This window comes from Budorcas taxicolor, chromosome 1 (genome assembly GCF_023091745.1).
Source record: "Budorcas taxicolor isolate Tak-1 chromosome 1, Takin1.1, whole genome shotgun sequence".
Lineage (NCBI taxonomy): Eukaryota > Metazoa > Chordata > Mammalia > Artiodactyla > Bovidae > Budorcas > Budorcas taxicolor.
The window spans coordinates 42,727,569-42,753,917 of NC_068910.1; the positions used below are offsets into that span (position 1 = coordinate 42,727,569).

At 51.6% G+C, this 26,349-nt stretch overlaps 1 protein-coding gene across 1 annotated transcript; it reads right to left on the minus strand.

The window, feature by feature from the left end:
* Nucleotides 1–4,049: 4,049 nt before the first annotated feature.
* On the minus strand, nt 4,050–25,482 carry SSUH2 (ssu-2 homolog). Its single transcript, XM_052647461.1, has 12 exons — nt 25,428–25,482; nt 18,310–18,408; nt 17,890–17,971; nt 16,229–16,358; nt 14,987–15,047; nt 13,831–13,955; nt 12,702–12,764; nt 11,014–11,099; nt 9,579–9,671; nt 9,090–9,195; nt 7,348–7,455; nt 4,050–4,212 (listed from the first exon to the last, which is right to left on the minus strand). The coding sequence occupies exons 1-12, from the start codon at nt 25,450–25,452 to the stop codon at nt 4,066–4,068; spliced, it is 1,125 nt and encodes a 374-aa protein (XP_052503421.1). The 5' UTR covers nt 25,453–25,482; the 3' UTR covers nt 4,050–4,065.
* Between the last annotated feature and the right edge of the window lie 867 nt (nt 25,483–26,349).

Here is a 26,349-nt window from a genome sequence, read left to right on the forward strand (position 1 = left end):
CGAACTGCCCACGTCCAGGTCACATCTTTCTTTGAGGCGGAAACCCCACGGCTAAATCCCATGTACTCCTACAGCATGGGGACCCGGCTAGAGGGAAGGGACCCCAAATCTGGATGTCCTTAGGATGCTCCAAAGTACAGGATTAATACCAACAGCTTAGAGAACCGCTAGACAGAACATCCTACTGTGCTGGTCTCGATGCATGCTTCACTACAAGAAATACACATTCCAAAAAGAAGCTCAGGCCAAAGGTTTAATTCTCCGACGAAGGAAAGAGACAGAAGAAATAGAAAGTTCCCAGGACTGTCCCACGGTCTGCCAGAGGGGCAGCCCACCTCCCAGAACAGTAGTGAGGCGCGCCTGGCTCTGTCCTAGTATGTCCCCAGAAGCCGCAGGAAGGAGGTGAGGAGGGGCACTGCACGGAAGGCCCTTGGGATCTCCAACCACAGCAGCCCCTCTTGACCTGTGAGCCTGGTGTATGTGTCTGGGTCCCAAAGATTTTATTTGAGGGAGAACAGGTGAAATTTTAAGAGGAAAAATAAGAAAAGGAAAAATGGGATCCAACCTTCTCCTCGGAGTACAAAACTGAAGGCCCAGAGGGAGGTAAATGGCCTCGTCCAGGGCCACACAGCTGGTAAGAGGCCAGACTGGAATCAAAACCCCATATTCTGTGTTAAATGCACGTGTGGCACCTCAGTCTAGCCCGTGGGTCACGCTCAGCGGTTTTCTCTGATACAGGCCACGCTCACCTAATGCAATGATGGGCAAGACCCAGGGCCCGGCAGAAGCAGAGACCAGGCAAATCAGGGGCCGGCACTTGTGCATGCGCCCTGGGAGACAGCGAAGACGCGATGGCGCGGGACGCAGCCTGACCTCAGGGTGAGGGGAAAATGACCCAAGGAAGCAGTGTGTGAGGGCTGAGCTGAACAGGGGAGCTGGTGGAACAGATGTCACTCACAGTCGCTTTGGTGCACAAGCTCCCACTTGCTAGCCACCCGGAGAGGCACTGTGACAAGCATTCAAGCACTGACTACCCCCACAAAGGAAGAGACTTCCCTGCTAGGTACTGAGCACTACCCACACAGAGCTCTGCAGTCTGATCTGTTTCCAATCTGCCCTCCAAAGCAAGCTGTACCAACCACCCCATCTCACAGAGGAGAAAAATGAGGTTAAAAGAACTGCCTGGTGTCACAATGCTGATAACAGGTGGAACCAGAATTTGAACCAGAATGTATACGTTCTTTCCACAGTCCCTGCCTATGAAATGTAAGCAAGCAGAGACTGAACGTCCCAGCCACTGAATCTAGATGGGTCTTTCCTGCTGAGAAACATAATGCCACAGTCCTGACTTAGAAAACACAGTTCTCTCATGGCTGTCTATATCAAGGGCTGCCCGTGAATTTGAAATTGAAGTTGGCTGCAGTACAACAAGCTGATAGGTGTTGAAGGCTGGGGTTAGGGAGCTACAAAGAATGACAGGGACCAGGAGGGAGAGAGGAAAACCAGGTAGGGGAGAAAGTCCCTCCTGCCTTCTAAGGAGTGACCCTCCCAGCCTGGCAAACACACACATGCAATACACAAACACACACACATCATGCATGCACACACAACATATTCACACCATGCACACACATGTATACACATGAACATACTCATGCACAAATCCAGGCATGTGCATCACATGCACACATCTGTACACACATGCACACATACACACATGCTTGTACCCACCACCGCCGCCGCCACCTTGGCCCTTAGGCATCCTCGTCTTGTAAAGCCACCTGACTCTCACACAGATTCATTCATCTTCCTCCACTTGCAGACAGCCTCTCCTTCCATCCTGTAGTCTGAGAGCAGAGACATCAGATGTCTGGGAAACCCTCACCAAGCCCTGCATGGCTCTGGCCGCCTGGCAGAGGCCCAGCATCTGTCAGTGACTGGTAAAGAGCAGGGCTGGTGTTCTCCTTTGGCAGGTTTGTAAAGAGAAACCTAGCCACTTGCATCTGCTGTGCTTCTACAACTGAACTGCATTGGGACCAGAGCCACAGTGTGCAGTGGCCAGGGCAGGGGTTAGGGCTGCCCTCAAATTCTGCACTCTACCCTCCAATGACTTTAACTGGTCTGGGGTGAGCAGTGACAGCCAACTCAGCCCTAGGATAACAGGCAGAAAGAGCAAATTAAGTCACATCCTGGCCATAGCTAAAGTCATGAAGACAGATAACACTGTAGGGGAAAACACACAGCAGTTATCAAACAGCCAGAGGACCCAGGGACCATCTGGGATTTTGCCAGAACCACCAGAAGCAAGGATCCCTGTGGCTGCTGACTCACAGGGGCTCAATTAGAACAGTATCCCCATGACCCAGTTTATTCCAGCTAGATTTTCTCATTGGGTCTGGTTCGCATGCCAACAGCACGTATGACTACATGGCCTCAACTCTAACATATTCAAGGTTTCCTTTTCGCCCTACAATGACACTTATACACAACCCACTTACATCCCACTTTTAAAGCAATTTAATGCCCAGACTGAAATATAAAAGAGAAATGAGAAGAAAACAGTGGTTTAATGCATGTATTTTGATCTGTGATGCTCAAGCACGTGGCCCAAGGAACTCCACTGAAGGCAACAGAGTTACAAGTGCGGACTTAAGGGAGAGGATCAGAAGCCATTTCAAACAAGACATACCGTAAAAATCAAATAACAGAGGTGAACACTAAATAAAAATCAGCATTGCATGAATAATTGATAAGACCTTATGGAAGTTCTCTGTGAGTGTCGGCGGGGTATCTGCCAGCCTTGTCACATGTGGCATGATGCTCCACTGTGTGAACATCCCTGAGCACTGCTGGACACCCAGCTCTCCTGGACTCTGTCCACCAATGAGAGCAACAACCAAACACTACCCCTCCATTTGTACAATGCCCCGGGGGAATGGCCCCAGACTCCCCCCTCCACATCAAGCCTGCCAGGAGCAGTCCTTTTCCAGGTGGAGGCAGGCATTGGAAGATTGGCAGGGGCATCTGATGACTCATAACCAGGCACACAGTGCCTCATACAGCCCCTGAACCAGCACTCCAAAGGCGCCCAACTGGGCAGTCGGCGGGCAGGATGTACCCTCCCCCCTCCCAGCGTCCCTGCACAGGACAAGGTACACAAGACATGCAACTCACCTTATTCTCAGTGGGTGGGTTGTAAATTCAGCATGTGATATAGCAACCTGCATGTATCCTCTAAAACCCTCTAAAATGTACCCATGCACAGGCACCAGAGTAGAAATGAGCATACAGACCTTTAGTCTACCCAACAAGCAGACTTGTTCTCCAGTCTTGGAGCAGATCTCTATGTCTTTAATTGGGGTGCACATGAGGGGTGCTTACCCTGAGAGCTGCCACACTGTGAGGAAGCTCACGCTGCTTGGGGAGGCCATGTGTAGGTGTTCTAGCCGACAGTCACCATCAACCACTGGATATCTGGGTGAGCCAGCCTTCAGATGATGTCAGCGCCCTTGCCCTTGAGCCACCCCAGCCTTGGAATCTTCCAGGTGAGGTGCCAGACATCATGGGACAGAGACAGGTCATCACGCAATAGCTGCATCTGAATTTCTGACCCACAGAATGAGGAGTAAAATTTTGTATGCATTTGCCTAAGTGGCATCAAATGGCAGCAAATGTACGTGTATCTTTCAACAATTCAAGATCACTCAGCTCCACAAAAGGCCCATGCTAGCAGACACACACCAGAACTGAGACTGACCCAGCGAAAAGCAAAATCAACCCCACCCTCGATCAGCACTTTAGTTCAGAGGCCAGAGGCAAAGCCCCTGGTTTAAGTTCTTCTCCTAAAGGAACGTGCGTAGATGAATTCTTGAGGGTTAAATACAAGATGGATTCTGCCAAAGGGGCTCCAGAGGGACTTGTGGCTAGACAGAGGAGATGAATTCTCTGGAAGGATATGCAGGGGTTTGTGACTGTCCAGAGGGGCCAACAGTGAGTGAACTCAGAGACCTCGGCCGTCCTCCTTGGCACATGAGAGTGGCGGGCTCTGGGGGCAGCTGTGCGGTGTCAGATGATGGTGCAGCCACAGCAGTATCTCTCGGGGTAATCCACCACATACACTTGGTGGTCGGTGCCATAGATGTAGTAGGCGTCAGTCTTTCCTCGGTACCAGTAACGGACTTCTGTGAGGGGGATCAGCTCCAGGGTCTGGCGCTGAGGAAACAGTTGGCCAAAAAGAAAACCTCAGTGTTCTGTTCAAGTCACTCACCTCCTCAAGAACCCTCAGTAGCTCCCTACTGCCTGTAGGAGGAAGTTCATGCTCTGGAGTTGTCATTTTGGCCCAGACCTGCCTTCTAGATGTATCTCCTCCTAGGCTCCTTCACGCACCCGAAGCTCTGCCCCAAACTGACTTCTCATCTTTAACCATCACCTGATTCTAAGTTTCATCAAGTGAGGGCACAGGCAACCCCAGGGGAGTTTCAGGATGTAGGGAAAGTCACCAGCCCAAAACAGGGCATTTAACAGGACAATAATTTTTAGATGGTGGTGGGGAGAGAGTGAGGTGGAGAAAATTGGAGGGTAAAGTCACTGTAAACATTTTTATATTAAAACAATCATGGAGATATTAGGAAAGGGGACATTAGGGCCCCACGTATGACAGCTGTTTCCTAACTGGATTCTACTTGCTAATGTCTTAACCCTGAGCAAAATATCACCACGAATCGTCGTCTATAGATGCCGACCCAAAAGACAATCTGGGGCGAAGATGCACAGAAGTGTTCCCTCATTATATCTCTTAAAAAAAAAAATGCATGTCTGCCCCTAGTTCACCTCTCCCTGCCCCAGGACCACCACACAAATGGCCTGTGCCACCTGAGAGGGGGCTGTGCCATCACAGGAAGCCCAGGAGACCCAGGGTGTAGACGGAGGCCTGCCGCCAACATACTGCGTGGTCTCGGGTAGTCAGTGCCCCTTTGCCAAATGAAGGGTTCAGAAGGACTCCAATTGCCAGCCTCAGTAGTAAAAACATCCCAGGAGAACCATCTGTATCCACAAACTGCTAAAATCATGTCCTGATCCTCTTGCCCAGTCCCAAAACAGACACCTCAATATTTGGAGGCGTTCATTGTAGTGTCCCCAGAATACACCAGGGTTGCAGGAGCAAGGGTCCTTAGGTACCAATCTGGGGTCCTTTCTGGATGGGGCTGCAGACCAGGCCTCACCTCCAGGTGAACAGCCACTGAGGTATGGCTGACACTCAGAGTACTGCTTACGCTGCATCGCCCCCTTGCCTGACCATCCTGCTCTGGCTCCCCAACCCCTTCACCCGTTTTCCCTGGGAGCCCTTGCTTAACAAGTGATGAGCACACAGATCCTTGCCTCAGAGCTGCTTCTGCAGAGCCCAACCTAATGCAAGGTCCAGCCACATCCACTTACAGATGAGGACATGGAGGCCCATGAACAGAATAGAGGGTTCAAAAGTCGTGACCACGCGCCAGAACCAGGGAGCAGAGCCTGACCTGGTAAGTGAACTCTCCCTGCAGCAGTTGCCAGGTGAAAAGCACCCTGAATCCCTCAGCAGATAGCCCTGCAAACCTTCCCTGGCTTTCAGAGAGTCACTTGTGTGCCTTGAATGTGGTGGATAATAACATATTTCTTAGAGTTGAAAAGTTTGAGTTCTACTCCTGGGCTCTTCCACTAAGAAGCTGTGTGTCATTACCTAAATTACTTCCACTCTCTGGGCCCCCTTTGATTTATTGGAAAAGTCATGGTTTGAAGTAGACCAGAGGTAGCTGAGGATGCCCACAGGCTAAAATTAGCCTGGCAGCCCATTCAGTGTTCTTAGCATTTTAAAAAAATTTGTTCTCAATATTGAAAAACTGGAAGGTTTCATATAAAAATGTGGACTTCAGAAGGTCTGAAATCTCTGCCCCACAGGGTTGAGGGGAGGCCCAGCCTTCTGGATAAGGGGCCCTCCCACCCACAGTACCACCCACCCTGCTGGCCTTTGAGTTTGCAGTGCCCCCATATCATGCTGAGGTTCATTCCAGCTCCAAGAGGGTCACTATTAAGTTAAATGCATCCTTTTCTCTCCTGAAAATAGGGTAGATGTGCAGAGAGAAGGGGAATACTCATTGCAAAGGGAATAAAAGGACACTTCCCTGGTGGTCCAGCGGTGAAGAAGCCACCTTGCAATGCGGGGTGTGTGTGTGTGTGGCGGGGGTGCCTGTTTGAGGCCTGTTTGAGGAACTAAGATCCCACATGACGCAGAGCAACTAAGCCTCTTGCACAGTCCATGTGTGCGCTGTGCGCTCAGTCGTATCCAGCTCTTTGCGATCCCACGGACTGTAGCCCACCAGGCTCCCCTGTCCATGGAATTCTCCAGGCAAGAATACTGGAGTGGGTTGCCGTTTCCTTCTCCATAGGCCACAACAAAAGGTCCCGCACGATGCAACTAAGATCCGACACAGCCAAATAAAATTATTTTTAATTTTTTTTTAAAAGGGAAAGGAAGGAATACTGACATTTTAAGTATCGGGTTCCGGGTGGTTAAAGCAAATGATCTCATTCCTTCAAAACCCTCTGAGGCGATGGTAGCATCTATTTTTCACAGGTAAGAAACTGAACTGCAAGGAGTTCGCAGCTGGTGTGGGACCACTTTGGTTAATGGGAGAACCAGGATCTGCACCCAAACTGTAAGACACGGACCCCAGAGAGACTCCTCACCAAGTTCAGGCGCTGGGCTTTACGGCTCGACCCCTCATCTTCCCGCCCCATTTCTTTTACACACACACCCGTCCCTTCCCACACACCACGCTGCTTCTGGAGGCGCGGTGGGCAGCACCGCCACCTAGTGGCCAGGAGGATATAGCCGCGCAACTGCCCCGGCCCAGGCCGCCGGTCCAACACATAGGGGCCGAAGATTTGGCAAGAGCCCTGTCGGGCTGCACGCTGGGTTCCAGCCCTGCCTTCCACCCTAGATCTCGAGCTTTCCATCCCCTCTCTGAATACCAGGGGGTGAGAATCAACATCACACTGAGCCACATTCCTGCATGAAACCCTGCAAGCTTCCTGTCACTGTCTGGATAAATTAACCCAAACCTCTCCCTGCAGTGTTCAGCTAGCCCGCCCTGTCTCTGCCCTGCGGTCACTGTGGCCCCAAGTCAGTCCCCAGAACCTCCGTGCTCCTCCCACTGGGGCTCCATCCGTCCGCCCTGCCACTCCGGGCAAGGAGCCTCCCTGCAGAGGGAAGGGCCCACTCCCTCCTTTATGTCCACAGGGCAGTGCCCTGGAGCCCCAGCCCAGCCGGCACCGCACCTCCCACCAGCCCGGACCCCCTCAGCTCACCTGCTGCAGGACGCGGGCCCGGGAGGCCAGAGCGGCGCTGTGTTCTGAGATGCCGCGCCTGGAGGCCAGAGAGATCTCCCGCAGGGGGAAGTCCACAATGGGATACACCTGGGGGAGACGCAGACCGCCTGACCCGGAGCCTCAGCACCTGGATCCTTAGAGGGCCGAGGGGAGCATGAGCCCAGAGAGCGGAGGGCCCAGGCCAGGGGCGAGTGGGATGCGTGGGGCTTTTTAAACCTCCACAGACCTGGATCCAACCAAAGGGGAGCGCTCTGGACAGAGTACTCCCCCACCCAGCAGACCTTTGCTGCTGCCTAACTCAGGTTGAGGGTGGCTGCAGGGCTTCCTAGAGCGGTGATGCCTGAAGTGCGCCTGCAGGAAACAGAGTGACTGGGGCAAAGAAAGAAGGCTAAGGACTATAACGCAGTCATAAAGAAGGAAACCCTGCCATTTTCAACAACATGGATGACAAAGGGCATTATGTCAAGTGAGGTAAGTTAGCGAAAGATAAATATCCTATGATCTCACTTTTATGTGGAATTAAACAAAAAACCAAACTTCTAGATGTGGAGAACATACTGATGGTTACCAGAGATGGTAATGGGAGTCGGGGGGAGTGGGTGAAGGGGGTCAATTAGTACAAACTTCCAGCTATAAATAAGTCTTGGATGTAAATTACAGAGCTGTGACTACAGATAATACTGGATAGTATATTTGAAAGCTGCTGAGGGTAGCTCATAAAAGTTCTCATCACAAGAAAAAAAAATTTTTTTTAACTGTATGGTGATGGATGTCAAACTAGATATATTTACCAGCCAATATGAGACAGCACATACTGTAAAAAGAGAAAGGAAGGAAGAAAAGAAAAGAGAAATAAGGAAAAACTGACCCTCCCAATAAACCTCTCTGCAAATGTCCTATAAAAGCCACATTCCCTTACCCGGTGGACAGCAGGGGGCAGCAAATCTTTTCTGTAAAGGGTCAGAGTAAACACTCAGGCTTTGAAGGCCATAGGGTCTCTGTCTCAACTGCTCAACTCTGCCCTTGAAGTATAAAGGCAGGCACAGACGTCACACAAATGAGCTGTGCTCCAATAACACTTTATTTATAAAAAGCAGGGTGAGGGCCCGAGTTTGCAACCCGCAGTGTACAGACGCTCCCTAATCTGGCTGCTGGTACCTGTTGTCCCACAGCCCCTTGCTCTGGCCGGTTCACTGTCCCCAGCCCCCTTGCTCTCTGCTGCTCTTTACGGCCTCTGTCCTGCTGCTTCCTCTGCTGGACACCTTGACCCCTGTTGTCACACCGTCCACTTGCTCCCAACACCACTCCCCACCCCAACACCTCTGCCCCTTCCTGTCTTTCTACCATACAACACTGTGAAGAAAATGCCAATATCATCTTCTTCCTCAACAACTGTGAGATCTAAGGGCAGAGATTCTGTTTCCCAGGATCCCCAAGGTCTAGCATAGTGCCTGGTATAGGAGGAAGGTCTCAAGATTTGTGCAGCGGAGGAAGGGAGGAAAAGAGGGAGAGAGAAGCAACAGGGGAAGGATGGAAGGTTGACGATGTAAAACTCAAAACAGAAGTAGCCCTGAAGGGTCCCAGCAGCTTGGGTCCTGCCTGGGAAGCTCTGCTCCTGCCCAGTCTCTGGATGAAGGCAATGCCTGCAGAACCAGAAGACCCAGGCTCACAGGGGAGGAGGGACCCAGCTCCCTTTGGGGCAGTCACAAATCCCTCCTCACCGTTGTGTTTTCATCCTTAAAGAGGGTCTCTCCTCTGGCTTTAGCAAGCAGCTCCCCAGGGAAGTCCAGCTGGTGCTCAGACACAAACTCAAACAGGCTGTTCTTCCTGGAAGTGAGGAGGATGAGAGATGGAGCTGGGGGGTTGGGTTAAGAACATGGCCTGGGCATCAAGCAGCCCAGGGCAGGAGGGCTTGCCATGCTACCCTTGGGACTGTGGAAACATGCTTTAGCCTCTCTGGGCCTCAGCAGCCTCACCTGTAAGGGGGGTAACTAGTCAGGTGCTGATCTAGCAAGGTGCCTGACGGGAAAAACCCTGAATGTGTGTGAGCTTTCCTGACGTGGGAACTCAGGACCTGGGACTCCTATCTCCCGGCAGGCGCCTGCACTGTGGGAGCCCCAACCAAGCGGACCTCCTCTGCAGACGCCACTGCAGGCCATGCCCCACCCCAGCCACCCCCACCAGGCCCCAGCCCGGAGAGGCCCACGTACCACGCGATGACCAGCTGGACGAAGTGCAGCAGCTTCTTCTCGCCCTTACAGGTGGCACAGGTCTTGTTCCCCCTCCCAGAGCACGTGCTGCATCTGAGGGAGGCCCCGATGGTAACAGACATTCATGGCATCCCAGGGGCTCCAGGGCCCTTGCCCCACTTCCTTCCTCAGAAAGGTGGGCTGTGGTGGGCTGTGGTGGGCAAGGCTTGCTTCCATGTGCCCACCATCTAGACCTCCTGCTTCTCATAGCAGTGCTCCAACCTCCTACTGGAGACCACCCTTCTCCCCGCTCCTACACGGTTCAAGGGCTTGTGCCCCATCCCTCCTGTGACCAGCCTGAGACCTCAGCCTGGCCAACCAGTTCATTCCATCTCTCTCGCCACAGGGCTGATATAAAGACTGACACATGGGCCAGGTGGGCATATTGAGATCTACCCCAGAACTTTTGTTGGAACTATCAGGAAAGGGTCATCCTTTTCTACTGAGGTTGCCAAGTCTGGAGCTGCTGGTGGCCACCTCTGCCACCACGGGAGATAAGGTGCCTGAGAATGAGGCCAAAACAAAGGCAAGCAGAGAGGGGGACAGAGACAGATTCTTGGTGATATCACTGTAGCACCTGGATCCAGCTATACCTGAAGTCATTCCGGAAAATCTATTCCTAGTCTTTTCCACTGCATGGGCCTACAAGTTTACTATTTTGCTAAAGCCGGTTTGAAATGGAGTTGTTTTACTTTTTAAATGAAAGAAACCTGAGTTTCCTTCCAAATCTAAGAACTTCTTTACCAATCACAGGTGGCAGATCCTCCAAAGCTCACCATCTGGCTTGTTAGAAGGATGGCCTGGGCCTTGGTGAGCCCAAAGTGTCATTAACCAGTGCACCTGTTGAGAGTTTCACTCCTCGGGGTTTCTCGTTCCCTTTTAAAATTTTATAAATATATGAAAGGCCATCATTTCCAAAATGGGCAACAGCCCATTGACTGCAAAGTCCTGCGAACAGGCACTTTGTTGATCTAGCCAATCAGCTGACCTTCCTTGATTCCTCCTCCATTTAGTCCCTGCAGTGGGTTATAAATAGGGTGTGCCCAGGCCTGGATCCTCCGAGTTAAGAGTCTCACCTTGGGTGCTTTTCTATATTCACTTCCCCTCCACATGAGCAGGAAGAGGTCTCCTCTCTTCACCTACTGCCTCCCTTCCTCCCTGAAGTGCCTCATCCCTCCCACCACCCACCCACCCACAGATTGCCTGACGGGCTCCATCTGGTCTGGAGAAACACTCTCTGAGGTGACAGGCACCTACAATGCCCAGAGCTCTGGGGACATGGGTGACAAGACGGATTGCGCACCCACTTGCCTTCCTGAGGGCAGGCAGTGACAAGCAAGAACACCCGTGAGAGCACACTCAGCTCCTCAGCTCTGGCTGGGAAGCCTGGTCTTACCTCCGCCTGCCAGACCCCGAGCACATCTGACACCGCCGGGCGGACTTGGCTTTGCGCTTGGCGCCACTGCAGGAGGAGCACCGAGCCTGCAGACACACACAGCCTCAGCCCCAACCCACCTCCCAGGAGCAGGCAGAGGGCGTCCTTGCTGCAGGCCGGACTGTGACCCTCCCCAAGCCACTTCCCCGCTCCCTCTCCCTGGGCCTCCGCCCCTTGTCTGTAAAAGACCCTGCATCCTCTCCTCCCTGTTTTTTCTGAGACATTCGCCTCTGCTGCTCTTCTCTTATCCCCACGACCCCCAGGGACCATCCCAGACCAAGCAGGCATGGCCAGAAGAGGCGGGGAGACGGGCAGGCTGACCCCTGGGGTACTGGGGGTAACAGTTCAGTCTTAGAAAAGCCCCCAGAGATGGGCCAGGGGGCACCCCTATAGTAGGCTCAGGGAGGGCTCAGCAGCCATTCCAGGGAAAGCCTGAGGGACAATGCGGGAGGAGGGCAGAGGGGAGGGAACAGCAAAGTCCACGGGGAGGCGGCCCTGGGGAGGCGGCCCTGGGGAGGAGGCCAGGGCAGGAGGGAGGCCACAGGAGACACAGGGCTGGCGCAGCCACAGCCGGACCCCGCAGGGCACAGAGCTGGCAGAGCGATGAGCCTGCAGCAGGTGGGAGGTGGGCGGAAGGGAGGTGGGCAGGTAAAGGAAGGAAAATGCTCAGCTTAGAGCAGCAAGTGGTCAGTGTGTATCCAAAAGGCTGGGGCACAAATGGGGAGGTGGGGAGATCTGAGAACACACAAGGGGCATGGACTTCCTGCTGGGACAGCCAGTGCCTACAGGGTTCTGCTGAGAACACTGATGCCACAGGGGCCTGGATGGTGCTGAAGGGCCCACGACGGGCTGAATAGTATATATTATCCCCTCACCCCCAGATTCACATCGAGCAGAACCTCAGCATGTGGCAATCATCTTTGCAGATGTAATTAGTAACGGTGAGGCCACACTGCAGAAGGGTGGGCCCTGTGTCCAATGACCCGTGTCCTTGTGGGACGACAGAGACCCACACACGGAGAAGCGATGGAGGCAGAGGTGGGGTGAGGCAGCTACAGGCCGAGGACTGCCAGCTGCCGCCAGAAGTCTAGAGGAAGGATAAGATGGCGCCTCCCTCAGGGCCTCCCAGAACTAACCCTGCCAACACCTTGATTTTGGATTTCCGGCCTCCAGAACTCTGAGAGTATAAATTTGCTGCTTTAAGCCACCCAGTTTGTGGTCCTTTATTACAGCTGCCCCAGGAAACTAATCCAAGGCCCAAGTCTTGCCCCTCCAAGGCCCCTAGTGTCCCTTCTCGGCACTTGGCCTGCACTGTAAATGCTGGTCTGTCACTCTGTCCCACAGACAGAGGGTCCCTGCAAGGAGCACCCCAGGTCTCTGTCCTGCAGCTGCACTGAGAGGTACTCAATAAATGTTTGTAGGTGGAGGAGGAAAAAAGAGGAGAATAAAAATCATGAAGCATGAAAGTGAAATAAAGTCAGTAGATACCAGCCAATCCAACGTTCCCATTTTACAGGCAGGAAAGTAGAGGCTAGGAAAGGGAGGATGACTTGACTGAGATCCCACTGTTAGTGCAGGGAGCCCCAGGCCCCAGCCCAGCACTCCACCCCCACACATCACTTACTCACCAGCAGCAGCGTGTGACTCACCATGCCAGCCCCGTGGCAGCCACTGCACCTGTAGCGTCCACGCCCGTGGCATTTGTGGCATTCCTAAGAGTAAATGCTCTTCTTGATCCAGTTTCCCAGGAACCAGCAGTTCCTGATTTCACCACCCCCACCCCCAGGATGTCAGTATCCCAAATAAATGTACACCAGTTCAGGCCACAGTGGGAAGATGGCCATTCACTCATGACAAGGATTCCAAAGAGCCTTGAATGCCAGGCCAAGGAGGTCACATTAGCATCTCCTTGGAGCTCCAAACAATCTGTCCTGGATGCTAAGACAGGGAGACCTGGTCTCTGACTCCCACGTCTCAACTCATACTCCCAGGCTAAACCACAACAGCCAGTATCCTTTGCCTAACAGGTGGCTAAAGGAGTCTTTGGGAACAGAAGCCATTAAAAAAAAAAAAAAAAAACAACGGTATTTTTGCAAAAGGCAGTAAGCTAGCTACTGGAATTCAATAACTGAATCAAAATAGCTTTTCCGCCGTGGAGAACAGAATGAAACACTTTCTTGGTCTCTCAAAGTTGTTTTCGTCTTATGACGCTGTGAAAACTCAGAGGGTAAAATGACACACTTGAATCAAGTTCTAAAGTGAAAACAAGGTAGGTAATTAGATGAGAACATAACATAAAACATCTCGGCTGTGTCTTTACAACACACTAGGCTACCCTCGCTGCCGGTCCTGATTACATTTCTGTAAAACAGCACGGATGTCGAATTCTGCTCCCCTAATGACTTCCATTTTTAAAAATCCCATGATGTTTTAATTTTATATTTGTTTCATTCAGCTATTTACCGATGGGCAAAAAAATAAAAATAAAAAGGATAAAAATACTCAGATGTCCTCAGAATATGAATGCTCACTATTCAAAGCTGGTGACAATTTCATACCATCCTGTTGCTATGTGAATGCTCCCTAGTCTGCGTGGAATTTTGTATGAGACTATATCCCATAGACTGGGTTTCCTTAGAATTCTGTGCATTTGATGGGCAAGGAATGAACCACCAGCCTAGACTCTCAGTTTCCTTTTTAAAAGGATAAAGTTTGATGAAACCACGGTGCCAGAAAAACCAGCTCAGAGAGGAGTAAAGTCTCCAATAAACAAGTTACCTTGACCAATGACGAGTGAGGGACTTGGAACCTCCTAGTGTCTTCCTGAAACATTGGGGGAACCTGGACCTTGATGTCCCAGAGCCTGGGGGAGGTTCCTCTTTGTGGCCCATCCACGGAGTGATCTGACAGAGAAAGGGGTCATTTTAAGACCAGCAGACAGCTGGGAGTACCAGCTTTCATTTACTCATCAAAGAGTCTGGACCTTCACCTGGCACCAGGTATTAGGCTCAACCCTGGGGCCAAGGGCCTGGTAGGCACAGGTCCCCTTAGAGTCTGTGGTTAAGAACCTAAGCTCTGATGTTGAACAGACCTGGCTGACTCCTGTTTCTTTGTACTTCCTGGCTGCAGAAGCCCACCCCAGCTCCTCTACCTCTCTGCCCTGCAATTCTCTCCTCTCAGCCCAGGGCTAGTGTGCGCTGAGAGATCAATAAACAAGGACTGGAACCGCTACCCTCACCACTCCCACCATCTCCTTTCTCGTCCTCCTCCTCCATTCAAGGGGACAGACTCAGCAACAACCACGGTACAGTGGAATATGACATGGTAAGTGCTTTGGACCAGAGCTGAGTGAGAGAAGGGTTCTGAAAACTCAGAAGATGGACTCCCTCTGCTGGGCAGGAGGTATCAGGAGGGGAAATCTTCAAAGGCTTCCTAAAAGAGAGGACCCGTGAGCTGAGCCTTGAAGGACAGGCCATAGCAGTCAGCATGGAAAGCAGGTTGAGCACAGAGCTTCCCAGACAGACAGCCTTAAGCCTTTGGGTGCTCCAGCAGAGGGCAGGATGGCACATTGAACAAGGAGGGGGTCTAGAGACTCGGGGAGGTGCTGGGGTGGCCTGGGAGGCCGGCAGACGCCCGAGCACACTTGCTCCCTTTGCCATCTGGCCCCAGGTGGCAGCACCAGCCTGTGGCCAAAGATAAACACTAGACTTTTTCAGGATCTCCTGCGTACCACTTCTTGGACAAGGAAGTGTTTGCTAAGCTCAGCTCTGGGGAGGCTCCAGGAAGAAAGGCTGTACTGTCATTTTACGGGAAATCAGGCTCAAGGCAGCCGAGCATCTTCCTCAGGGTTAGTAGCTAAGACAAGTCCTGACATTCACCACCAGCCCCGTCTGTATCTGCTCCCAGTTACACCGATATCAGACAACTCACTTACTGGTAAAGGGCTGAAAAGTCCATTCACTTATCCTGGATTCACTGAAGGTCTCCAATCGATACTGCAAAGGGAAAACAACGTGTTCACACTCATGCCCTTAGGAAGACAGAGCCTCATGCAGAAAATGAGGCTTCCCACCCCTGGGCTCATCATGCCATGCACAGCACCCAAGGGCTGCTCCAGACAGGCTGGCAGCAGTGACTTCTCCCAGGTGGCCCGGGGCACTCCGGCAGGGGTCACTCAGTCCGAGGAAGCATCCCCTGACCGGCGCACAACTGGGCAACCTCAGCTCCCCATTTCTTTACACATAGAAATGGTCTATCACGTAAGTTTCGGAGCAAAAACCTCCTTTTGACAGATGGAGGCTGCTGGAATCAGCCACTCCAAGCGTCCCCTTAGAGGAATTTATCTGCCTGATGTCCAGACCCTCCTTCCTTCTTGAGCCTCATCCGCAGGATCACAAAATGGAAGGGATCCTGGACATTTCCCAGCTCCTCCTTTCCCATGTGAGGAAAGGGATGCTCATCAGAGAGGTCCACTGACTTGCCTGAGGTCACACAGCCACGCAGGGACCTTTACCCCAGATCTGCTCTGGCCACCCCCTGCGAGGCCGATTTCTCTGTGACTGTGTGCCCTCTGGGGGAAAGCTACGCCAGCGACACAGGACATGTGAACTGACAGCTGGCCGTGTCGAGGCAGAAGGCAGCAGAGGTGCGTCTATGGCCTCGGCACCAGACGCAGGCCCAGCCTGGAGCCTCAGGCCCGGGCAGGACGAATGAGATGGCCCTCGGCACAGGTGGAACAGGGGAGGCAGAGGGAGCTGGGATCAGGGCAGGAGGTGGTCCTTTTATCCCTCTGGCAAACAGATTAGTTGTGTCTTAAAAAACAAGGCTTTGGAGCCAGCAAATCTGGTTTGAATCCCAGCTTAGCCACTTCTAGCTTCGTGTTTGGGGGCAAGTAACTCCACTTCTCTAAACATCCAATTCCTCCTCTTAACTGGTGACGATGGTTATCTACAGTGCAAGGCAGCTATGAGGATTTGATAAGACATATAGAATGTGCTTTCCATAATGCCCAAGGCATTCAAGCTGCTTCACGGTGACTGCTACTCATGATTCCTTGTATTATCCCTCACTGCAAACCCGGGAAGTGACAGAACCAGCATCACCACCAGTCACACACACACAGCCCCCCACGATTCCTTTCCCCCGGCCTCCCCAGAGCCCGCCGGCCGCCCCTCACCCGGCACAGGTTCTGCTGCTTCAGCTCCAGGATGACGAGGTCACCGGCGGCTGCGCTGCCGTAACAGCATTTAGAGTTCACGAAGCTGAGGAGGGCTTCCCGGGCCACCTCTTCTGTCACCACGGGGACTCTGCCGGGGACCGAGCAGAGGGGCAGTAGGTGTGGGGACACCCTGCAGGCTCACCCAGGCCAGCCAGCCCACCCAGGCCAGCCAGCCTCCTCCCTGTGCAGATGTTAACTGAGGGCTGGAGACTGGGGGGGCAGGGAGTTGGGGGTGCCACGGTCCCCAGCAGGGATAGAGCCCTCGGGTGTCCACCTGGGCAGGGTGTCTCCGGCATCAGGAACTGTGTGAACAGATTGCTGGGGAGAAAGTGGCACCGTCTAGAGGACAGAAATGTACTTTAGCTGGAGCGTGGAGCTGGGGAGAAGGGCTGATAGAATCTTAGAACTTGAATAAAATAAAAACAAACAAAATAAAAAGATGAATGATGTCATTTTGTAGATATGGAAAACTGAGGTCCAGAGAAGATGTCACACAGCTAGACAGAGGCAGAGTTAGGCAGACAAGGTTCCTGCTCTCGGGAGCTGTAAGCAGCGCTCAGGAGGAGACCCCAGTCGAGAACCTTCTGACGGTGGCGTCCAGGGAGCCTTCCTGTGAGCCTGCAGCAGGAGAGCAGCACTGGGTGGAAGGCAGACGACAAGTGGCCCTTCCTCGGCCTCCTCTCTGGAGACTCCCCTGAGGCCCAGCTGCCCTGTCCGTCCTCAGCAAAAGCCCTCCTGCCCTACCACTGCCATAGGCAGGGGCCCCTTCCTCCACTTCCCCCTCATCTTCATATTCCTCTCCATGGCAGCCCAACTCCAGATGTGAGCCCTGCATTCACACACGCTGTGTCCCCAGCACCCCTGCCCAGGGCACAGAGAGGTCTGTGCGCCCACAGATGGTGCACAGCAGATGGAGAATGTGGGGGCTGGGGCGGCTAAGACGAGTCCACGGAGGAAGTGGGTCCGTGGGCACACAGGGCGGGTGGCCGACGAGCAGAAGGGAAGTGGTCCAGGCAGCAGTGGGGCAAGGAACCAGGAGGACACCCTGGAAGGCAGGACATAGCCGCTCTAGACTTACAACAGGCATAGCTCCTCATGGTGTCCACCCACACCTGGCTGGACAGCCGAAGCTCTGCCCTGAGTCCTCCTCACAAGGAGGGCCTGCTCCAGGGAGCCGAGTAAGGGCGGCAGACTTTTGCTAAAGGCTTAGAGAGCAAATGTTTTAGGCTCTGTGGGTCATATGGCCTCTGTGTCACCACTCAGCTCCTCTGTCATAGTGTAAAGGCAGCCACAGACACTAAGGGGAAAAATGCATGGCCATGTACCAATAGGCAGTGGACTGGATCTGACCCAGGGGCTGTCATTCACACCCCCTCATCTAGACTAGAGTTCTCAACCCTGGCGTGGCAGCCAGACAGCTTGGAAAGCTTGGACAAGTTCACATTCCCAAGTTCCATCCCTGGAGAATCTAATCGAGCGGGACTGAACTCTGAGGCACAGTCTAGGTTGAAATCTGTGGCCCCTGAGATCTCCGAGAAGGGCTCTCAGGGGACAAAGGTGACCGAGGATCGTCATGCATGACCCCGTGTGATGGCTCCCTGGGGGTCACCAGAGCTCACCTGTGTTCCAGAAATGAGGACCAGCATCTTTGTTCCTGGGGTCTCCCTGCGGTCTCTGAAGGTGGGAAAAATATCTGGTGTCCTGGAGGAGAGGGGAGGAGTCAGGGTTCAACAGTCTGGCTTCAAGGCACAGGTATTTGTGGGATGAAAGAAGGAAAAATAGGCCGAATGTGAGAAAGAACAGATGAAGAAGGAGGGTTCCAAGACCAGCATCATCCTGGGCTTAAATGGAGATGGACGTGGTCATGGAACGTCCATGGACACAGAGCCTATGCCCCTGTCCTCCAGTTCCCTCCAAACAGTGACAAGGGGCTTCCCAGGGTCCCCAGGGGACAGGGGAGTTCTCCCAGGCCAGCCTATTCCACACACACCCCCTCGACAGCATCAGCCCTGGAAGAGGCTGGAAGACCACACACTTACTGTCCCCTTGAAGGACCCAGTCACAGCTGGGCAGCGTCTCTAGGAGTTCTGCCGGGGGCGCCAGAGGACTGTCAGCCTCGAAACTGAGGTCTACCATACCTGAGGGAAAACAGGCAGTGCTGAGCCTCGGGGAGGAAGGGGCCACGGCAGCTCAACTGGCAGCTGACAAGTGAGGGCCAGTACATGGGGAAGAGCCTCGAGGTTTAGGCCAGTCTCACTGTGGTCCCCTCGGGCCCCCTGGGACATACACACATCTGCAGGGCAGGCAGTGATGGGGTGGGGTGATGAGTGTAGCAGCAGTAATAACGAGGAGAAGAACACGAGGCAGGGCAGCTCCTGCTTGTTAGCACCTGCTCTGAGCCAGGCATCAGGACAGGTGCCTCATAAGCAGCAGCATATCACCCAGCCCCAAGGGACAGACACTGAGTAACAGATGGGCACACTTCTACGATGCTCCGCTCATCACAAGATGGATGAGCGTTTGCTCCCCTCGAACCTGGGCAGGCTTGTGACTACTTCACCAAGGGAACATGGGGAGCAGAGAAGAGAACCACAGCTCCTACTGCTGGCCTCCTAAAGCCAGCCATCTTGATGCCTGAGCTGCCAGGTAAGAAATCAGACCATTCCACTGGAGAAGCCAAGTGGAAATGCCCACAGATTACGTGGACAGGGGCCCAGTGGTATCCTGCCTTCTCCAAGAACCCTGCCAAGCCACCAGGAATATGAGCAGAGCCATTTGGGGCCCTGTAGGCCAGATCACTGCCTACAAGATCACTAACCCTTTAATGGACTGCATGTCTGCATCCCCCGCTCCAATTCATATATTGAAACCCACATCCTTAACGGAGCTGGGGCCTTTTGGAGGAGATAAGGTTGACATAAGGTCTTAAGGAAGGAGTTCTGTGATGGGATCAAAGTCCTAAGAAGGTTGCTCTCTGCTGTGTGAGCAACCAGTGAGAAGGCAGCTGTCTACCAGCCAGACGCCAGGTCTGCGAACTGGAAACTCAGGACAACTCGTGAAGCACCTCCCACACGTGATGCCTCAACCTCACCATCCCTCCTGCAGGTGTAGAAGGCAGGACTTCTAACTCTGCTTGACATGAGCAGTGTGAGGCTCAGAGAAGTTATTCCAGTGCCCTGAGGATACACATGGCTAGGGGTAGAGAAGGACAGAGGCTCCTTGCTCCAGCTCTAGCCCACTGGGCCATCCATCAAACCCGTTCCCCAAAGTCCCCAGGCTGGGGGACAAGGATCCCTCAGCTCTGTCTTTCTAGTGGTCAATTGACCACAGGAAGTTGACTTTAAAGGGTGAGCTGATAAGCAGTTAGTGGAAAGGGATTTTCTGCATTAAGTCACTGAAGCCCACTCGATTCAAGCTTTCAGCGGATCCACCTCATCTCCTGGATCCGTCTCTCTTTTTCCTTTTGCAGTTCCTTAAAGCCTGTTGCTCTTTTTCATTACAAAAATAAAAATAATATGCTCTGTCCTTTAGAGATTAATAAAAACAAAGGCAAGGGGAATAAGAAGATCTTGTTCAGAAGTAGAACAGCCTAGGTTATCTGGAAGTAGAGATAGACGGCAGGTAGTGAGGAAGCCTGAAATTTTGGAATTCAGGTCAAGAACAGTGAGAGAAAGAGGGAATGTAATTAAAACAAATAAAAAACCCTGGCTCAACCACCTCCCCTGTTAGGGATGTACTAGTCCTCTGACAGTAAGAAATACTTATGGATCTCTTAAAGTTCTGCCTCCTGGGCGGAAACTTTCAAAGGAAGCAGAAATAGAAGGACATTTGTAGATGCAGAGTACCTTTCTTAGCTGGAAAACTATATCTGTTGAGACCCTTGGGAAAGCCCTGGGACAGATGTGGGTATGACATAAAGTGACATCATCCCAAACTTTTGAACACCTTTGAACCTCAGAACACTGTGTCCTGAAATCCCAGGATGAGAATTCACCTGGAATTACTTGTTGAACCTTGGTTCTCAATATTATTTTGCTTCTAATGAGTTTATTAGCATTCTCAGCGACTCTAGCCACCAGGCACCCAGGGATCAGCAAACATTTTCTACCAATCAATTCAGTTCAGTTCAGCCACTCACACGTGTCCAACTCTTTGCAACCCCATGGACTGCAGCACACCAGGCTTCCCTGTCTATCACCAACTCCTGGAGCTTGCTCAGACTCATGTCCATAGCGTTGGTGATGCCATCCAACCATCTGACACTGTCGTCCTTTTCTCCTCCTGCCTTCAATCTTTCCCAGCATCAGGATCTTTTCCAATGAGTCAGTTCTTTACATCAGATGGCCAAAGTATTGGAGCTTTAACTTTAGCATCAGTCCTTCCAGTGAATATTCAGGACTGATTTCCTTTAGGATTGACTGGTTGGATCTCCTTGCAGTCCAAGGGACTCTCAAGAGTCTTCTCCAACACCTCAGTTCAAAAGCATCAATTCTTTGATGATCAGCTTTCTTTATGGTCCAACTCTCACATCCATACATGACCACTGGAAAAACACTGTCCCAAAGCTTTGAACACCTGTCACTGTGTCCTACAAATAAACAGGTGGTAATTTCAGACTACGGGCTGTACAGTCTGCCTCAGCCATTGTGCCCTGAAAGTAGCTACAGACAATAGGCGATTGAATAAGTGTGGTTTGGTTTCAATTAAACTTCACAAAACTGGCAATGGGTGAGCTTTGATTCGTGAGCCATATTATGCCCTCCCTGACCTGCCACACACTTGTGTGGCTGGGTTTGAAGGGGATCAGGAAGGTGCAAGCTGGAATTTGAAACTTTCTGGGGTGGGGTCCATGCTCATTCATTGCAGTATCTATGAATCCAGTCAAAGGAATTAAAGATGAGGGGCAGGGTTGGACTGCAGCCTGAGGTGATTAGACTCAGAATCCGTGGGCACAGTGGTTAGGAATCTGGGCTCTGATATGCCACCATCTGAGCCAGGTAATACATGACACTGTCAGACACACATCCTCCCAACACTCAACCTCCCCAGCTGTGAAAGAGAGCAGGTGATATTAGGGCCCATCTAAAGAGACAATCTGGTCCCATCACTTCATGGGAAATAGATGGGGAAACAGTGGAAACAGTGTCAGACTTTATCTTTTGGGGCTCCAAAATCACTGCAGATGGTGATTGCAACCATGAAATTAAAAGACGCTTACTCCTTGGAAGGAAAGTTATGACCAACCTAGACAGCATATTCAAAAGCAGAGACATTACTTTGCCAACAAAGGTCCGTCTAGTCAGGGCTATGGTTTTTCCAGTGGTCATGTATGGATGTGAGAGTTGGACTGTGAAGAAAGCTGAGCGCCGAAGAACTGATGCTTTTGAACTGTGGTGTTGGAGAAGACTCTTGCAAGTCCCTTGGACTGCAAGGAGATCCAAGCAGTCCATTCTAAAGGAGATCGGTCCTGGGTGTTCATTGGAAGGAATGATGCTAAAGCTGAAACTCCAGTACTTTGGCCACCTCATGCGAAGAGCTGACTCACTGGAAAAGACTTTGATGCTGGGAGGGATTAGGGGCAGGAGGAGAAGGGGACGACAGAGGATGAGATGGCTGGATGGCATCACCGACTCTATGGACATTGAGTTTGAGTGAACTCCGGGAGTTGGTGATGGACAGGGAGGCCTGGCGTGCTGCAATTCATGGGGTTGCAGAGTCAGACACAACTGAGCGACTGGAGTGAACTGAAAGAGACGATGTGTATGCAGCTCTCGGCCCCAAGCCTGGCATGTAAAACATGCTTGGTCAATGCCTCAGACCTGAGGAAGGCAGGTCTTCTTCTTTCTTTGTGCTCCTTTAAGCCAGGGGACCAGAGTGAAAATGTCAATCGTGAAAAGAAAGGCAAGGTTATCACAGCCCCACTCCCTCGGAGGGCCACCACCCACCCGGAAGCCTTGACTCTGATGGGGCATCAACACTCTCCTGGACAAAGGAGACAAGGAAATGCCACGTGGCTGCTCTGTCCTGCTAGAAACCAAACAAAGAGGCAGGAAGAGGGGAAGAATAAGAGGTGGGAAACTCAGAGCTCCATCCATCAACTGGGAGTCACCCTGACCTCTGGCAATGTGTCAGAGCTAAATTAACCTCCCCATTATGTTATAGACAAGAATAAAAACCTCCAGGCTGAAGCACGGTCTGACGCATCATTTCCTGGGCAGATCGCATCAGGCACAACAGGAACGCAGACGTCACGGGACATTGTGTGGCGCCCAGTATGGGGAGCTCTGATGGGGGCCACCAGCCACGTCACCACTTCCGCGATGTTGGGCTCCGTTCCAAGGCGGTCGTCCAGCTGAACCACTGCCCTCTAACAATGCTGGGCCTGGTTTGGGGATGCCCCATGGTCTCTCTTGCACCTCATGACAACCGCTTTTGTAGAAGGACAAGATGGGGTTCAGAGATGTGACTTGAGACAATGAGCTCACAGCAGAGACAGAAACACTACTTAGAACTCAGAGCCTGACTCCAAGCCCCACGGCCTTTCCACTTGGGTGGACATCCCACTGCTCCAGGCACACAGGCCAAGTGGGTGCCAAGAGAGCTTCACAGAGGGCTACCCAGGTCGTGTTTCTATTCACCAGACACCGGCCGTTTTTCTTTTGTGTGGAAAGGAATTTTTCTTGTGGAGACAAACACAATTCATGGATAACCCCTCAAGTTTCTGTTTTTAAAATGTCACTCCTTTGAGGTCAGAGGATCAAAGGAATCCATGTCTCCCGCTCCTGATTAACCATTGTCAAAGCCCTGAAACGGGATGGAGGTGATGCTGAACTTGACTGCCAGGTGGATGCCACATCCCAGAATGCCCCTATCCACACCTCCTTTGGTACCAAAGTATATCACTGGAGCAATGTATTTTCTCTGAAGCTGCTCCACATTATAGACACAAAAGCTACGGAGAAAAAAACTTTAGTGACCGGGAAGGGTAACTCAACTGGCTAAAGGGGATACCATCTTTCACCTAAGAAGGGACATTTAAATTATAGAAGTCCCACAGCAGCCTTCCTTTCTGAAACCAGAAAAAAATTTTTTTACCTAGTTTCAGATTTCATCAACTTAGTTTCTAAAAAATTTCTGAACCATCTCACACCTTGCAGTAGACCCAAAGTGCAGGCTTCAGGTTTGATTGTGTTGGAAACCAGCATATAGAGTGACCCTACAGCAGAATAAGGGGTTTTAGAATTTTAAGGGAACTAAAAAGAGTTCACCTTCCTCTTACCTTCCTTACCAAAAAGCTTGATGCCAAAAGAGAAAGAGCACAATAATAGCATTTTCCATTGAGAGCAGGTTAAAGTTCTAGGGGACATAATCCAATCATTTTCTGATCATTTACTCCATGCCTACCCTGGGCTAAGTGATATACTGGGCACTTTACATTAAAATTAATATTTTACAAATTGTACAAGGTGACACAATGTCTATTTTTTTCTCGGGGGGAATGATGCTCAGAGAGGTTTAGTGACTTAGGTAAAGTCACCCTGCAATTAGGCAGCACTTGGATTTGAATTCAGCTCTGACATAGCCCATATCTACTACAACAAAATCCAAATATAAATGGAGAGCTAATGAGCAGTGCTTCTAAGATGAAAGATTTCAATCAACTATTAGCAGAAACTTATTACAATAATCCTGCTGCTGCTGCTGCTGCTAAGTCACTTCAGTCATGTCCAATTCTATGCGACCCCTAGGACGGCAGCCCACCAAGCTCTGGATACACAATTCCAACCTATCAGAGGTGAGAGTAGGTCCTCCTCAAATACATGCTAATTATCTATGTACATTCTCTCACTTCAATATGAAAAAGGACTCCAAGAAAACGTAAACTGAGCTCTCTAAGATTAGCACGCATTCACTTTATACCCCACTGAAGTTCTGAGGCTTGAAGCTCTGAGAAACCAACATTAAAGGCAGTAAAAAGTGTTGGGCTTGCACAGGACCTTCAAAGTCACCAAGTTCAGTAGCTCTGAAAATGCACTACTGTCACAGGCCTCTGAGATCCAGATGAGATCCATGGATACCCCACCCCAACCCAACACACACAGAGCACATATACATCATATTTTGCCCTCAACTTCACACTCCTCAAATCAAGAACTCCTGACCAATCTCCTTTTACAGTTGGGAAACTGAGGCTCAGGGAGGTTAAATGACTAGGCCAAGATCGCACAGCCAACTGGCAGCAGGGCTAGTACTTGAACCCTAGCCTCCCAATTTTTAATCTGATGCCCTACTATGTTGTCTGTTCCAAATTTAGGATCAAACATTTCTGTTTTAAAACCTAGCACATCTCTTCTGAAAATACCACTTCCTTTTTTATTTCTTTAAATAGTTATCAGATTCCATTGAATTTCTGTCCCAGGAAGGACAAGATGGACTTCCCTGGTGGTTTAGATGATAAAGAATCTGCCTGCAATGCCGGAGGACCCAGGTTCAACCCCTGGGTCAGGAAGATCCCCTGGAGAAAGGAATGGCTACCCACTCCAGTGTTCCTGACTGGAGAATTCCATGGACCAAGCAGCCTAGAGGGCTGTAATCCATGGGGTCGCAAAGAGTCAGATATGACTGAGTGACTGGCAACCTGACTAAGGACAAGATGGGGTTACCTGGGCTGTGTTTGATGAGTGGCAATGAGCAAGCCACCTTCTTGTTAGAGGGAGATCACACATAAAAACCTTTCACTGACATTTCTTTAAAATTAACTTCATCTAAGAACTGATGCAACTGTGACTGATATGGGAACCCTGATATTCAGGCTCACATTTGGCTCTGGAGAATGGGGGTGGGGACCGAATGTCAATCAGAAAAAGGAAGGATAAAGAATCCTAAGATTCAGATAGAGTTACAGGATTAGGGAGGAAAGTTCTCACCTTGGTTCTGCCTTCCTTTCCCACTGCCCAGGGGTACCTAATGGAAGAACAGCCCGCAGGGTGCAAGTGGGCTTTTCAGGCAAGAAGAAGGAAGGAAGAAAGGAAGGAAGGAAGGAAGGGATGCTCTAGCAACACAGACACAGAACCAAGACAGTGCTGAGGGCAGCAGAGAGATTTCAACTCAGTGTCCCCTGGAAGCGGCTCCCTTTGCCCTGCCCGGCTGTACTCACTGTCGTCACTCAGATCCCTGTCCATGGTCCAGATGTCCAGTCAAGGAAGTGTCTGCCCTCCCAGTGGGCCCAGGCCGCTGGGATCTGAGGGACCACCCTCGGCCCCTCCCAGAACAGCGGGCCCATTGTTGCCTGATTTAAATACAACAGAGGGAAACATCTGCGGGGAAGCACTGAGCCCATCAGAGCACTGCTTGGGTCTAAGTGCTGCCCTTGGGGCTCCTCCTCACAAGACCCTCTACTTGCCAGGCTTGTGCTACCCATCTCCTGCACCCCCACACAGGCCAATGAGACAGGCACTTCTATGGAGCTCACTCTTCTGAGCAAGAATTCAAATCTTCATCTGTCTAGACTCTTAAGTCAGAGCTCTTGACCCCTGTGCCCCATGGCTCATCTGAAGGAGGCAGGTTCCTGAGTGCTGTGTGGGCAGGATTGGGGAGGAGAAGACACCGAAAAATGTAAACTATAACAACCATGAGGAGGTTACCTCCCCAAGGAGCAGAGGAGAAGCACGTGGGATCTCTCAAGACTGAAGTGTCAGCCTCCTGGGCTCACAGGGGAATTGTTGAGGCTGGGATTATGAGGTGATGCTCCAAAACCACACGGAACATTGTGGGCAGCGCCAGCTCCCGACCCAGGCTGCGTGGGCCCAGCTCTCTGTGAAATATCTGTGGGTTTTTAAAGGTCTCTTCCTAAGCCTTCTGCATCAGGACTGGAAATGCCTGAAACCCCAACCTTTGTAAGGATACCCCTCTTCTCTAGAGGAGTCTGAACAATGGACACCTGGACCTGGAAGCAGAGAGCTCATGAGCTGGCACCACCTGCCCTGGATCCCTGGCAATGACCCCTCACATCTGGACCTGGAGTTCTCTAGCCAGGACAGCCTGGCGTGGTAGGGCAAAGTACATTCCCTGTGCCCTGC

Excerpts from the sequence above, each read along its gene's own strand:
- SSUH2 (XM_052647461.1), bottom strand. The coding sequence starts at position 25,452 with ATGGACAGGGATCTGAGTGACGACA. Across the intron at positions 11,100-12,701 it reads GCTGCCACGGGGCTGGCATG|GCTCGGTGCTCCTCCTGCAG; the intron begins GTGAGTCACACG and ends GTGTGTCTGCAG. Across the intron at positions 4,213-7,347 it reads GGGCCCGCGTCCTGCAGCAG|CGCCAGACCCTGGAGCTGAT; the intron begins GTGAGCTGAGGG and ends CTGTTTCCTCAG.